This window comes from Phascolarctos cinereus, unplaced genomic scaffold (assembly GCF_003287225.1).
Source record: "Phascolarctos cinereus isolate Bilbo 61053 unplaced genomic scaffold, phaCin_HiC Scaffold_5;HRSCAF=322, whole genome shotgun sequence".
Classification (NCBI taxonomy): domain Eukaryota; kingdom Metazoa; phylum Chordata; class Mammalia; order Diprotodontia; family Phascolarctidae; genus Phascolarctos; species Phascolarctos cinereus.
In genome coordinates this window covers 257,451,975-257,464,858 of record NW_027555958.1, presented here as the reverse complement: position 1 = coordinate 257,464,858, position 12,884 = coordinate 257,451,975, and the positions used below count along the sequence as shown (strand labels likewise).

The 12,884-nt window shown below is 39.0% G+C and overlaps 1 protein-coding gene across 1 annotated transcript; it reads left to right on the top strand.

The window, feature by feature from the left end:
* Positions 1 to 12,621, top strand: LOC110194356 (zinc finger and SCAN domain-containing protein 16-like). Its single transcript, XM_020966619.2, has 4 exons — positions 1 to 346; positions 1,875 to 2,374; positions 4,529 to 4,685; positions 8,948 to 12,621. The coding sequence occupies exons 2-4, from the start codon at positions 1,967 to 1,969 to the stop codon at positions 9,472 to 9,474; spliced, it is 1,092 nt and encodes a 363-aa protein (XP_020822278.1). The 5' UTR covers positions 1 to 346; positions 1,875 to 1,966; the 3' UTR covers positions 9,475 to 12,621.
* Positions 12,622 to 12,884: the final 263 nt, after the last annotated feature.

Below are 12,884 nucleotides of genomic sequence, written 5' to 3'. Positions count from 1 at the left end.
AAGTGATACAAGGCAAGAAAATGTATAGCGAAAGAGAGAATTCAGGAATAGGAGCAAAAGCTCCTCCACATCAGACATGTCTTTAATTAGAGAAAAAAAAAAGCCCTAGTCAGACTCGCAGAATTGGACCCCGCTTGCAATCAGGGCAGCGGGCGGGGTGAGAAAAGCGAGGTGTTGCTTTCAGAGATCCGGAAATGACGGGATTTCACCAGGTTTAGCTTGGATTGGTGGACCGCTTTGCAATCATTGTTTTGTCAGTGTCTAAGGTGGCCTGTGGCCTTCTTTACTTTCTTGTCGCCTACTTTTTGGAACCGAATCTTTAAATCCCTATCTCTACATACTTGCGGTGAGTGGTATACGTGTAGCGACTTGGGGCAGGTGTGTGGAGTAGCTTCTTTCCATCTCTTCTCAGCTCGCCTGCCCAAAAGGCTGAATCCAGAGAAAGGGGGGGGGGGGTCCCGCGATAGGGGTGGTGTCTATTTCTGGGGCTTCCGCAGAGGCTGTGGCCCCGCCTCCCTTCTTTTTGCGGTGCCTACTGCGGACAAGGCCTAGCTCTGGTCCTTAGGTTAGGGCGCCTCCAGACATTGTGGAGCCGAGTCTCTGAAGACTCCTGGGCGCAGAAGACCTGGGGCGTTGTCAGGCACCTGCCTCTGCGAGGGGATTGCGCCCTTTACCAGTAGCGTAGAAGGGATTTTAGCTCTTCAGAGATCCAGGTCTTGTCTTCCCCCACCCCCTACCCCTTTTGTTTTGTTTCTGTGGAGCTCGGCGTCGCTGTTCTACTTCAGGGCATCTCTTAATGTCTTTATCCCTACTGACTCCGCTTTCTCTTTCCCTGTCCGCGTAATTTCTCTTTTAGGCCTTCCCCCGGGATGGCGAGAAGAAAGACAAGAGTAGTTCTTTGCAGAGTGGGCGTTAAAGCCTGTTAACATGCCAGCAAAAAGGAAGTGAGATTAAGCCATAGAAAAGTAGTGTTATGTAGTGGATAGTCTGCCTTGGAATCTAGAAGACCTGCGTTCAAGTGCTTCCCGTGGTATCAGCTGTGTAACCCCGTGGAAAGCACTTAACCTATCAGTACATCAGGCAACTTCTAAGACCACAAATTGCAGAATAATTATCGGTCTGCCTTGATAAAGGGAAAGTTTTCTTAATGAAGTTCTTTAATCATATTACAAGTTTACCCTCCTCCCATCTCAGGAATCCAGTAATCAAGGAACTGTTTACGTTATTGGAGTGAAATTTTTGGATTTGTAAGATTTTATTATATTCTAATCATTTTCCCAATAATTTTTTTGTCGTTTGGGCTGTTGGTAACTTCATTTGGAATTTTCTTGGCAGAGATACTAAAGTGGTTTGCCATTGCCTTCTCCAGCTCATTTTACAGATAAGGAAACTGAGGCAAACAGGGTTAAGTGACTTGTTCAGGTTCACACAGCTAGAAAGTGCCTGAGGCTGAATTTGAACTTAGGTCTTCCGGACTTCACCACGGCCAGCCCTGCCACCTAGCTGCTCATTTTCCTAGCAGAGTACTGTAAAAGCATACAGAATTTGAAATAAAGAGACATAGGTACTGGCTCTACCACAAACTTGCTGTGAAGCATTGGACAAGTCACTTCCCCTTGCTGGGCAGTTTTCTTATCTGTAAAATAAGGGGATGGGCTAGATGATCACTCAGATGCTTTCCCTTGCTAACTTGCTGTGACCCTGACTGATAAGTTCCCCACTATTTAAGTAGCCTACTTGTTTAGTTATTCAGTGATCTTTTTCAATTGAAATTACTTTCAGTTAGTGAACTTCTACTATTTTTTAATTATCATGTCTCTAAGTTTGTGCTAACTTTTGTCATTCTCTGTGTTAAACTGTTTCTTATATCTCAGGAATATCCTCAAAGAAGAACGGAAAAGGATCACCCTAAATTATAGACATTAGCACCAGCTATAGTGACCCATCATTTGCTGTACAGATTTAGATGGCTACTCCCCTTAAGCCTGAGGTTCTGGAAAAGCAAGAGGATCTTTTTTTAGTGAAAGAGGAAGCACACTGCTGGGGGCAAGAATCAAGCTTGCAACATAATCACAGCACAAGCGAGGTTTTCCGGCAGCACTTCAGGCAGCTCTGCTATCAGGAAACTCCTGGCCCTCGTGAAGCTTTAACTCGACTTCGTGAACTTTGCCATCAGTGGCTGAGGCCAGAGATGCATACTAAAGAACAGATTTTGGAGCTCTTGGTATTGGAGCAGTTCTTAACTATTCTACCCAAGGATCTGCAGACCTGGGTGCAGGATCATCATCCAGAGAATGGAGAGGAAGCAGTAACTGTCCTGGAGGATTTGGAAAGAGAAATTGATGAACCAGAATACCAAGTGGGAAAGGGGAAGGTATGATTTGTTTTTGGGGAAAGCAGAGTCCAGCCTAAAGAAATATGAATTGTGTTTGAAAGAACTGGGATAGTAACCTAGAAAAGAAAACACAGGGGAAAGTTGATCTCTCCAAATATTTAAAGGACTATTATATGGAAGAAGGTTTAGACTAGTTCTTCATGTTCCCAAATGGGCTGAACTAGGACCAGCAGGCAAAAGTCTAAAAAAGCAAATCTAATAAAGATAAGATTAAAAAAGGAAATACTTAACTGGGAGAAAAATCTTGCAGCAAATTTCTCTGATAAAAGTCTCATTTCCAAGTTATATAAGTAACTGATGCAAATTTATAAGAAAAAGAGCCATTTTCCGATTGATAAATGGTCTATGAACAGATAGTTCTCAGGGGAAGAAACTCAGACTATAGCCATATGAAAAAATGCTCCAAGTTATGACTAATTAGAAAAATGCAAATTAAAGGAATTCTGAGATTCCAGCTCATACCCTTCAGAATGGCAAAGATAACAAAAAAGGAAAATGATAACTATTGGAGTTGTAGGAAAAAAAGGCATATTGATGTACTGTTAGTAGACTTGCGAATAATAACCATTCTGAAAACGATTTGAAATTAAACACAAAAAATTACAAAACAATGCCTTGCCCTTTGACCAATCTATACCACTAGATTTATACTCAAAATAGATTAAATAAAGAGGAAAAGGTCTGTTACAAATATATTTATAGAAGCTCTTTTTGTGGTGGCCAAACCTCGACCCCCCACCCCAACAACAACAACAAAACCCTCTGGAAACTAAAAGGATATCCAGCAATGAGGAATAGCTGAATAAGTTGTGTCATGTGGATGTGAAATACTATTATGCTCTAATAGATGCTTCAAAAAGGCATGGAAAGACTTACATGAACTGATGCATAGTAAAGCAAGCAGGACCAGAAGAATAATTTATGCTATAACATCAGTATTATTAAATGAGCAATTTTGAGGACTTCTATAAACTGAAGAAGAAATGAACAGAACCAAGAGATCAATTTATATACCACCACCATGATAGAAACAATTTGAAAGCTGTAGGGATGGTGACCATTCATGATTCCAGAGGACCTATGAATAATATATTGTCCATTATGGCTAATATGACACATTTAGGGTACAGAATGAGATAGATATAAATATATCTGAATAGACATATAGATGTACATTGAGGAATTTTTGTTGCATGATTATGCATATTTCTTTTAAGAAATTTGTTTTTTCTTCAATGGAATGGGGAAGTAGGAGGGAGAGAAAATAGATTTCTATTAATTTAGAAAAAAATAAAGTTGTGGGGAGGCTACAGATGTAAAAGGTAGCCTTTACTTTGACATGAGTTCTCTATAGTTTTACTTCATTGATTTACTCTGTGACAAAAGATCTCTTATGAAGTGATCTGTAAGTGTTTAAAAAAATTTTAAAAACACATTAATAAAACTTTTTTAAAGTTATAAAAAAGGAAGATTTTGGCTTAGGAAAAACTTCCTACATTTTTCATTTGTTTGGAGATGAAATGGGATAACTTTGTAAGAACATGTCTTCTGTGTAACTGGATGTGACCAAGCAGGGGTTGAATGATCACCCTGAAAGAAATATTATAAAGGAGAGTCAAGTGATAGAAGTTAAGACTAGAGCCAGAAGTAAGCTTTCTTTCATGATTATTTGTGTAATTATAGCAGTGAGAATATCCATTGACATCACAAATCTGTTGATGGGTTAGCTAAAGCTAATTTTATTTTGTCACTTCCTGTCTTCTTCCTTAGAGCTCTTCAGTATTGAATAAGGTTCTTATTATTCTTTAGTAGTTCACATTTATATAGTATAGTTTAGAAAGTATTTTCCTTAAAACAGCCCTATGTGATAGATATTGTAAGTATTATTGTTCCAATTATACAGATCAGAAATCATACAGATTATATATGTATAATTGTATAATTATATAAATAATAATATATATAATTATACAATTATACATATCAGAAAACTGAGGCCCAAAGAGGTGACTCCTAAAAAATTACCATTTTCCTTGGTCCTTAGGAAATGTTTCTTTTACTCTTTTTCTCTGAGGTTTTAGTTCCAGCTCTAAGTGATCCCCTCATAAATCAAGTCTGCTTTATTGTTTCTAGGTCCCAGCCCATGTACATAGACAGGAAATCCTCTTGGAAGAGATGGCACCAATGGGAACATCAAGAACATCAACTGAGTCACTAAGTATCCATCTCAATCCCAGGAAGACCCAGCTGAAATGGAAATCTTGGGAGCTCTATCCATTACAAGAGAATGGTAATAAGCAAAATTCTGCATGGTAGTAGGAGAGGTAGAAAAATTGGTTAATCAGAACAGGTGCAGGGGCAGCTAGGTGGCACAGTGGATAAAGCTCCAGCCTTGGAGTCAAGAGTTCAAATTACTAGCTATGTGACCTTGGGCAAGTCACTTAACCCCAATTGCCTCACAACCCCCCCCCCAAAAACAGGTGCATGTCATTTTAACAAATAGCTAAAGTTTCCTCTGATTGCCTCTCTTTTCTGTCACTATAGAAGGCTTTACCTTCTGCTACTTACTATCTGCAAGATGATGGGGAGGCAGAAATGGGAGATGTGAAAAGCATTAGTTCATCAAGAATTCATTAGAAGAAGTCTTTGTGCTTGTTAAAAGTGTTATTTTTTAATGTTTTTTATGTTTATATGTGTCCTGCTTCTTCCTGTCCTTTAAAAGTTGGAGGTGAGAGTTCTATTTCTAGAAATCATAGAATTACATTTCACTACTCCATGAGGATTAAGAGCTCTCATCCAAATAAATAGGACCACTTGTCCTTGGGGCAAACAAAAATGGATTGAGTACTCCTTATACTTTTATATAATTTCTCTAAGTATAAAAACATACAGTTCTTATTCCCTTAAATTTTGCTTATAAGAAAGTAGATTTTTTTTGAGAGGGGAGTGATGTGTTAGGCTGACAGCTCCAATTAGTATAGAAGACCTCTGTAACCTTTTTCTATAGCCCTGTCTATCAAAAACCACTAATTTGAATGCTAGAGCCTCTTTAAGTTAGATATAATAAACAGAAAATTTAAATTAGTTCTCTTTCTTCCCTCATTTCATACCCCCTACCATTTCCCATGTGCCCAGCATCCTCAACATGACTCCTGACCATTCAGGATCCCCACTCAAAACTATAGATTTTAGAGTTGGAAGGTATCTTAGCAGCATTTGTTCCAAATTAAGTAACATACCAGACAGATATTCATTTAGCCTCGCTGAAAATTTCTCCAGTGATAGGAAATGCCACTCCTCCACTGGGCTTAGCTTGCCTGTGCTATTCCATCAAGCTCCAAGCCCACCGTCTCTGGCCACCTACAGCTCCACAGGGATTTCCCTGCTTCTACCCAGGTACCCTTCGTGTAACTTTCTGCTTCCCATCTTCCTTTCTAGCCACACACAGTTGTTTCTGATGCCCTGGGACAATTCTACCTGAAGCCAAACACTTGTGGACAATGATAGTCTGGCTGAACCAATTCCTCAATGAATAGCATACTTCCATCCCTTGATATGCACTCTTTCTCAGTGATTCTGAACCCTTGGTTACCATTGTTCAGATCTTGTTCTCCACCCCAATGGACTGCTTCCTTATTCTCATACCCCCTGAACCCAACCCTCCCACCAAAACTACTCAACCATTATACTGTGCTCCATAGGTAACAAACTAGATTTTACCTAAAACTTTTCCTTTTTTGCTTCTTCCATCTTATACTCAGAGACCTAGCTCCCTCCTGGTGACACACCTTACCTAGCTACTCTTTCCAGAACTGGGTGTAGTTGTACTCATACTTCCCTGTGATGGAGGAATTGAATTACTCCTTGTTCCCCATTGCCCCTTCCAGAGTCTCTTTCTCTATCGCCATCACTCACCTCTCTTCCTTAGAGGTTCATTCAATCTATATTTATCACCTAATCAAAATTCGGGTAGCTTGTTTTCTATAGATGTCTAAGATACTCACTCACTTCCTTAATGAGTTCAATGCCTGTCTCTCAAACTCTCTTCCCCCAACTTCCTGCCCTCATGCTAGGCGACTTCAACATGCAAATGATACTCCCCGAAATACCTTAATTTCCCAGTTCTTCAACTTAATCATTTGTCCATGACCTACTCCTCCCTGCCACCACAGCTACATAGAGAGACGGTTATACCCTTGATCTTGTCATAAACCATAGTGTTCCATATTCATGTTTATGTAGTTCCTTCATCTGATCACTATCTGTCATTCCACTTCTTCCTCTGTCTTGCAGTTCAGACTTCGTTCACCCATCCCTCCACCCATCAACTCTTTCCTAGGCCATCACCTCTGCATTAGCTGTCTTCTCTTCTCCATCTGGATGCCTTTGTGAAGCGGTCCCACTCAACATTGTCCTTTTCTCATGTCCCTTTGCTCCTGTGAGCAAAGGAGAATGAGTACATGCAGCTAACAGAGCTCCAATAAAATCTTTGAACTATGCTTACTGAGTCCACTATAAATTTGTTTCATAATCTGAACTGAGACTTCACTGTGGGAAGACAGTCCTTTTACACCTCCCGAATCAATTTACTATCCACCTTTTACAAATCTTTTTTTGTTCCTCCTCAAACCTTCCCCCAACCCTCTTAACTGAGAAACTTGCCTCATATGTCATTGAAAAAAATGGAGGCCATTTGCAGAGTTTCCTCTTCTTCCCTGTTCCTCCTCTCACGTTATTCAAAATACAGCTTAGATGCTTTTTGTCACTATCTTCTCCCTATTTTACATGAAGAGGTGACTCTCTACCTGCACAAGTAATCCCCTAACATCCTGTCTTCAACAGATTGCCCCTTCTACCATCCCAACTCACAAATCTTCAGTCACTCCCTGTCTCCTGGCTGTTTCCCTACTACTTATAAACATTCCCATGTTTCCCTCATCCTCAAAAAAAAAACCACTTTATCTAGTCCTGCTAGCTAGTGGCTTATATCTCCCATTCTTTTCTAATGCCTTGAAGTATGGCTTCATACCCCACTACTTAACTGAAAATGTTCAAGATTGCCCATGATCACTTAACTGCTGGATGCATTGGCTTTTTTTTTTTTAAATACTCATCCTTCTTGACTTCTCTGCAGCTTTTGACACTGTTAACCCATTCCTACTGGATATGTGTCCTTTGCCTCTTTTTAGGTTCTTTGTGGTTATAGGCCTAGAATCATATCCTTTGAGTCAAAGTATATATACCGGCAGTAACTTTTTAGGCATAGTTCCAAATTGCTTTCTAGAATGGTGGGACCAGTTCACAGTTGTACCAGCACAGCATTAATATTCTTGTTTCCTCAGAGTCCCTTGAAATTTTGTCATATGATAATTGATAGCTTGGATTTCTTCCTTCAAATCTGACTAGTTATATCCTTTGAGGATTTATCAATTTAAACATGACTCTTATTCTTATGAATTTTAATGAATTCCTTCTGTGTCTTGGAAAGGAGACTTTTATGAGAGAAACTTTCTAAAAAAAGATTTTTTTCCCTAGTTCCCTGCTTCTAATTTTAGTTAGATTGTTTTTGCATCTGCAAAAATTTTAATTTTACATGATCAGAATTGTCTATTTTGTCTCCTGCATAAGGCTGGATAAACAGATCTGAGAGTCTGCTACATAGAGATGATATATTCTGTGGGTCTTCATACTGAACTGCATCAGGCCTACCTAGATCTACTATGATGACAGCCATCATGTATCTGGGTTGAGGGTAATCCTAAGCCCCTAAAAGACTAAGTAGCTTTCTCTTTCAGATTTATTTCAGATGTATTTGATTTCGTGCTCCTGCCTACCCACCACACTCCATACTTCCACTATTGACCCTAACATGTTCTTTCTTACCTTCCTAGGAAGTTTTACCAGTATCTTAGCCTTCCTACTCCATTTCTGGTCCCTATATGTTACGTTCTTCTCTATTCCCAGTAACCTTCTCTAATTCTCTCCTTTTTGCTTTTTACAATATAGACGCCTTTGGTATAGTGCTATCTGTACTATAACCCCCAACTTCTTTTATCTCCCAATTTTCTCATTCCAATTTCCTCGTTTTCCATACTCAGCTCTTACCCATGTCTTAGATGTATTCCCAACTTAATACATAAACTATACACACTTTCTATCTATCTATTTACCCTATGTCCAATCTATCCTGACCTTTTGTCCCACATTTCCACTGTTGGATTCCTGCTTAACCCTCTCTCCCTCCCTCCCTCTACAGTATATTGTATGATAATTTTTAAGTACATATCCATACATTCATTCAACAAATGTTTATTAAGTTCCTGATCTGTGTTAGGTTGTATGTATGGGGTGTGTGTTTGTGTGTGTACATGACTCTAAATTCTGATTTTCATTTATGACTTGTGAAATCAGTCTCATTTTATAGACATACCTCATACAAACTGTGCATTCTTCAGATATATTTTATTTGGTTCATTGTGAGCCCTTCGTATAAATTACTTTCTGTTACTGTAAAGAAGAGGAGACATTTGTAAAATCTATTTATTATTTCAGATGATGAAACCAGAACTGAAGATGTGGGGTCAATTCAGAAGGAAGAAATTTCTGAAGACATTGAATCACTAGGGGATATATATGGCAGACTCAGTGGGCACATTTCCTGGGATCCTGTATTCAGAGAAGCCTTTGAACCTGAGGACAGATTAGAATGGCAACAGGAAAACCTTGCAGGGAAAAGACGACACAAATGTGATGAATGTGGGAAAGGTTTCAGTCATAGCTCAGACCTTAGTAAACATAAGAGAACCCATACAGGGGAGAAGCCCTATAAATGTGATGAGTGTGGAAAAGCCTTTATTCAGCGCTCACATCTCATTGGACATCAGAGAGTCCACACTGGAGTGAAGCCCTATAAATGCAAAGAATGTGGGAAAGATTTCAGTGGTCGAACAGGCCTTGTTCAACATCAGAGAATCCACACTGGAGAGAAACCCTATGAATGTGATGAGTGTGGGAGACCCTTCCGTGTGAGTTCAGCTCTTATTCGACATCAGAGAATCCATACAAACAAGTTCTATTGATGGAAATCATAAAAACCTTCATTAGTAGCTCAAAATAGACATATAAGATCAAAACAAGACAGAGATTTTATGACTGTCCTATATGAGAAAAGATCAGTAACCATTGAAAACTTATCTGGAATAAGAGAATCCAACTGAATATTTTTATTTGTTTTAATTTGTCAGGCCAATTGGTGGGGGGAGGAGAGGATGAGAGATGAGGACTAGGGAAAATGATGTTTTAAAAAGGCCAACATTGTCCTTAAATCTATTTTAGAGAACGCTGTTCGCCTCATAATATTTTCTGGAATGAATAGCTATGGACACTAATATTCCTTCATCATTCAACCTTCTCTTCCAAATTCCTTCCATTCTTGACTCCAGTGGTAAGTCAATGTGTGACTTTACCTAAGTCATGCTCTGTGCCTCGGTTTCTCCTTCTTTAAAATGTGGAAGTCAATCCCAGCACTATTCACAGGAATGTTGTGAGAATAATCTCATAGTCAATGGCAAGTGCTTTGAAATTGTTTTAGTTCCTATAATACTAGTAGTTATCACTGGTATTATCATATTTAATTGCATAATACTTGAAACTTTATTCTAATTATATTTTATACACAAATAGGCTTGACCTTTTCATGTAAAAATTTTCTTTGGATACTGAGGAAAGAAGTCAAAATTGAAAAAGACAGCTGGCAAAAGTGGTGGCCACCTGTGTTGTGTAATAGAGTAAGGCAGCAGCGAACATCAGGAGTCTAACCTGAGACAGTGACGGGAATAAAAGAAATATGACCAGTAGGCAAAAGCAGTGGCAGGAATCCAAGAGAGCTGTGAGAGGTCAAAGGCGAAACTAAAATAATTTGGTCTCAGTAACAGTATCATTTTGATGTTTCTTTTGTCATCCTGAAAATTCAATTCAGCAAGAATTAAACACCTAATATATGAAAGGCATTGTGCTAAACCCAGGATAAAAAGACAAAAGCAAACATCCCTGTCTTCAAGGACATTACATTTTACTGGATTGGGGGAGGGGGGGCGGCAGTATATCAATATCAGATGGAATGATTATAATGCAATTACAGTATTGTTTCCTATGAAATTATAGTCATATGACTAGTAATTTTATCCAAGACAATGTTTACAATGTTGTCTAGCCATTGTGAAATGTTTATATTAAGGTAGTTACTATTTACATTAATGAGGAGGAGAAGGGTATAATGGCACAGATAACTGAAAGTAACTGATTCAAAATCTTTTTCTATTCAGTTTTTATCTGCTTTTTCTTTGCAGCAACTTTAGTATTCCTGTTAGAATTGGCTATAGGCTAGAGCAAGTAAACAAAGGTAGTCAAAGCAGGGAGTATTTAAACTCCTGAACATCTCCAACTACTTTGAATTTCTGCTTCCTTCTCTGGTCATTTCAACCATTTAAGAGCATTGTGCTAAGTATCTGGGAGATAATAAAGTTTAGATAAGGTGTGGCCTTGGCCTTTGTGGAGCTTTCCATCTGTACTCTATGATTCCTGCTGGTTACAAGCAGGTGGTAATAAGGACCTGTGGAATGGCAGTGGGAACAGAGGAGAATCAAATGCGCACATGCACACATGCATACGTGGCAATAGAAACTACAGGAACTGGAAACTTATTGGCTATGAGTTGAAGAGGGAAGAGAAGAAGAAGACCTTGTTAGCAACCATGAGAAAGATATCAATGGAAATAATGAAGTGATAAGGAAGGGAAAATAAGTTCAGGTTTAGAAATGTTGAGTATGAATTGTTATTGGTATATCCAGGTAGAGGAGTTCTGTAGGCAGCTGGAAATATAGAGGTCTGGAGCTTGGAAGAGAGGTCAGGATTGGAGATTCGTATTTTGGAGTCATCTGTATAAAGGTAGTTTATAGCTATAGGAGTGAATGAGATTGCCAGGGGCAAAAGAGAAGAGGGCCTCTGAATCCTTTGTTCACTGTGATTGAGACTGGAGGGAACCTTATCCTTGTACCTTAACCTCTCTGTCAATGACAAGTCAGTTGATCGGATTTCTCAAGTCTCTGCTTTGTCCACCTGATTTTGAGGATTTTTATCAATACTACTAAGTGAACAGAGGGGCAAGTCTTTTTTCTTTTCATTTCTATGTTGCAGTAAGTTTACTCTGAACATTGCCCCATAGCACCAAAAAAATGGAACAAAAAGATAGTACTGCCCCTATAAGGGGTGCAAGGCTATTGGTTTCCAACTAATCACCATAGTTTCTACCTAACTCTAGTTATTGAATCTGGCCATGATGGCTGCCTGAAAGACAGGAAGACCTTTGGAGGCAGCTATACCTGTTCTGGTGGGGAAGCAAGGAGGGGGACAGGCTAGAGTGATTCCAGGGGCTTTCAGGTAGGGGAAAGAGGCAAGTAGTATCTGATATGATTTCAGACATGAGGTCAATGTGTCCAAAAGCTTTCTAGTAGAGGAGAAGAAAAAGTTCTTTTTGATATCAGGTAGGGTAAAGAGAGAGAAGCTTTGGGAGAAGGTCTGAAGATAACCTATGAAAGCAACTGCTTTCTGAGAAGGAAGAGAAAGTAAGATGAGCAGAAAAAAGGACAGAGTAGTTACATTACTTATGTTTAGTGCCAAAGCTTTAGGTTTTAAGGAGGGTGTTTCTATTTGGGGTATAGATATTCCAAAAAGCCCCCAGTTATAGTGGGTTGTTTCTAAGAAAGGGGGTAATTTCAAAAACACTTGCATAACTCAATATTTTCAAAAGGATTCATTTTCATAAGGGACTTAGGTTCTTCCAGTACTCTGTCTACTGACAAGCAGACAATAATAATAATAATAATAATAATAATAATAGCCAAAATGTATTATATGTTATTACACTTACTGTGTGCCTGGCCATGTGCTAAGTGCTTGACAGTTATCTTATTTGATCTTTACAAAAACCCTGGGAGGTAGGTGCTATTATTCTCCCCATTTTACAGATGAGGAAACTGAGGCAAATGGCTATTGAATGACTTTTCTCAGAGTCACAGAGCTAGTAAGTCTTTGTGACCAGAATTGAAGTCAGACTCCAGACCCAGCCCTCTTATCCACTGTACCACTTGGCTGATTCCTACATAAAAATAAAAACTTCTGCTAACAGAGACACTATAGTAAATGAGAGAAAACAGTTGTGTAAGACATTGATTTGTATTGTGGTGAGTTATTGAAGGTCAAAATAGAGCGTGAATGGAAGGGGAGCACACACAAAATGGAGAAATGTTAATGGTCAGGGCAATCTGTTTCTACTAGAATACAAAGGTCGAAGAAACGAGGAAACAGTTATGGAGAGGGGAAATAAGAAAAGTGGGGAGAATGGTAAACCTTGTGTTGAAAGGAGGAGGTAGATGGGGAAGGGAGTTTAAGGACAGGGATCGTGTAAAATTTTCACATATGTATCACATAT